Raw genomic sequence first — 1,614 nt, forward strand, 5'->3', positions numbered from 1 at the left:
ACAAACACATAATATATAAAAGTTAATAAGGAAATCCATACAATTTATATAGAAAAATAGATGGTATTATTTTTAATATTTTTAACTATTAAAAATAATTCTTAGGCTTTAGTGTGTGTGTTATATATATATGTACAGATACACAAACAAAGATACAACCAGAGATATATGCATACCAATACGTTAGCATAATACATATACACGTATATATATATATATATATATATATATATATATATATATATATATATATATATATATAAATATATATATATATATAATGTAAACACACACATATACGTACATATAAACAAATATATACATATATTCACATATTTATAGATCCAGAAATCTATCTATCACTCTGTCTCTCTCTATACACACACACATTGTATATATGCATATATCAACACACTAATGTATAAAGACACACACATATGCATGCATATGAAATTGTTAGTAAAAACTAATGCTTTATGAATATTAAAAATATTAGTGTAAACGTAAGTGTATCTTGTATTTGCGTCCAAATATTTCCGAGTAGCAGACAACACATTGCTTTTCCATAAAACAATCTGAATATTATCAGTCCAGCTGAACTGTTCTTCCTGAAACAGTCCGGTCTGTCATATTCATATCCATATATTTATTTGTTATTGATATCACATAAACTTTGAGTCTGAGCAACTCTCCTTTAGTTTTTAAAATATTATACACAAAAGCATAAATAAAACCAAATACTAAACCCCCTTCATTCTTCGTCTCTCTCTCCCCCCGTCCGCCAAATTTATAGACTTATGTGACTTGCAGCAGTAGTAGCAACAACAGCAACACGTGTATAGAGACATACATGAAACACGTTGCACAAACATGCGATTTCAAACTATATTAGTGGGTCTTTATTTCTACTTGATGTTTCCAGTCAACATAATTGGACTTTGGTGGTAAGTACGGCTTTTATACTCTCCAAACATTATTTCAATACACACAGGCGTACAAATATATATATATATATATATATATATATATATATATATATATATATATATATATATATATATATATATATATATATATATATATATATATATAATAATAATAATAATAATAACTGTCACATCCACGCATGTACACAGTCTACAGCTGACTGTTATAATTAACAGCTTGAAAAAATTTGCATAATTGGGTTTTCCTACAAGTTTCTATAGCAACGCTATAAATGAATATGTATATTTCTATTTGTTTTAATTAATGATTCACATCAAATTTATTGAGAACGATCATAATTAAATTGAACTGACATCGTTAATAAGAAAATAAAGAAGGCAGATGTATGTTGTAACGTTTTAATTTCATAGAAAGTAATTTATTATTGTCATTATTATTATTATGTTAATTCATGGATTATTTATCAATGACTTGTGGAAAAGTTTTTGAGGAAGCCTGAACTACATATTAACTTTACACCATATATATATATATATATATATATATATATATATATATATATATATATATATATATATATATATATATATATATATGCAGACGTACCCTTTGGAAATGGGTGCGATATAAGTTTCCCAAGTCCTTTTGCAATAGCCCTGCAAGATG

The 1,614-nt window shown here is 25.7% G+C and overlaps 1 protein-coding gene across 2 annotated transcripts in view; it reads left to right on the forward strand.

Moving 5' to 3' along the window:
• Positions 1-333: 333 nt before the first annotated feature.
• LOC106878314 (protein Wnt-6) overlaps positions 334-1,614 on the forward strand; it is a 51,256-nt gene continuing 49,975 nt past the window's right edge. Inside the window, exon 1 of one of the 2 annotated variants that reach the window (XM_089340273.1) lies at positions 334-944. In XM_089340273.1, coding sequence (XP_089196399.1) covers positions 871-944 — 74 coding nt within the window. In that variant the 5' untranslated portion in view covers positions 334-870. The remainder of the gene's footprint in view (positions 945-1,614) is intronic. The other variant, XM_089340272.1, reaches the window with a different exon arrangement.

The sequence above is a fragment of the Octopus bimaculoides genome, chromosome 23 (assembly GCF_046866305.1).
Source record: "Octopus bimaculoides isolate indiv1 chromosome 23, ASM4686630v1, whole genome shotgun sequence".
Lineage (NCBI taxonomy): Eukaryota > Metazoa > Mollusca > Cephalopoda > Octopoda > Octopodidae > Octopus > Octopus bimaculoides.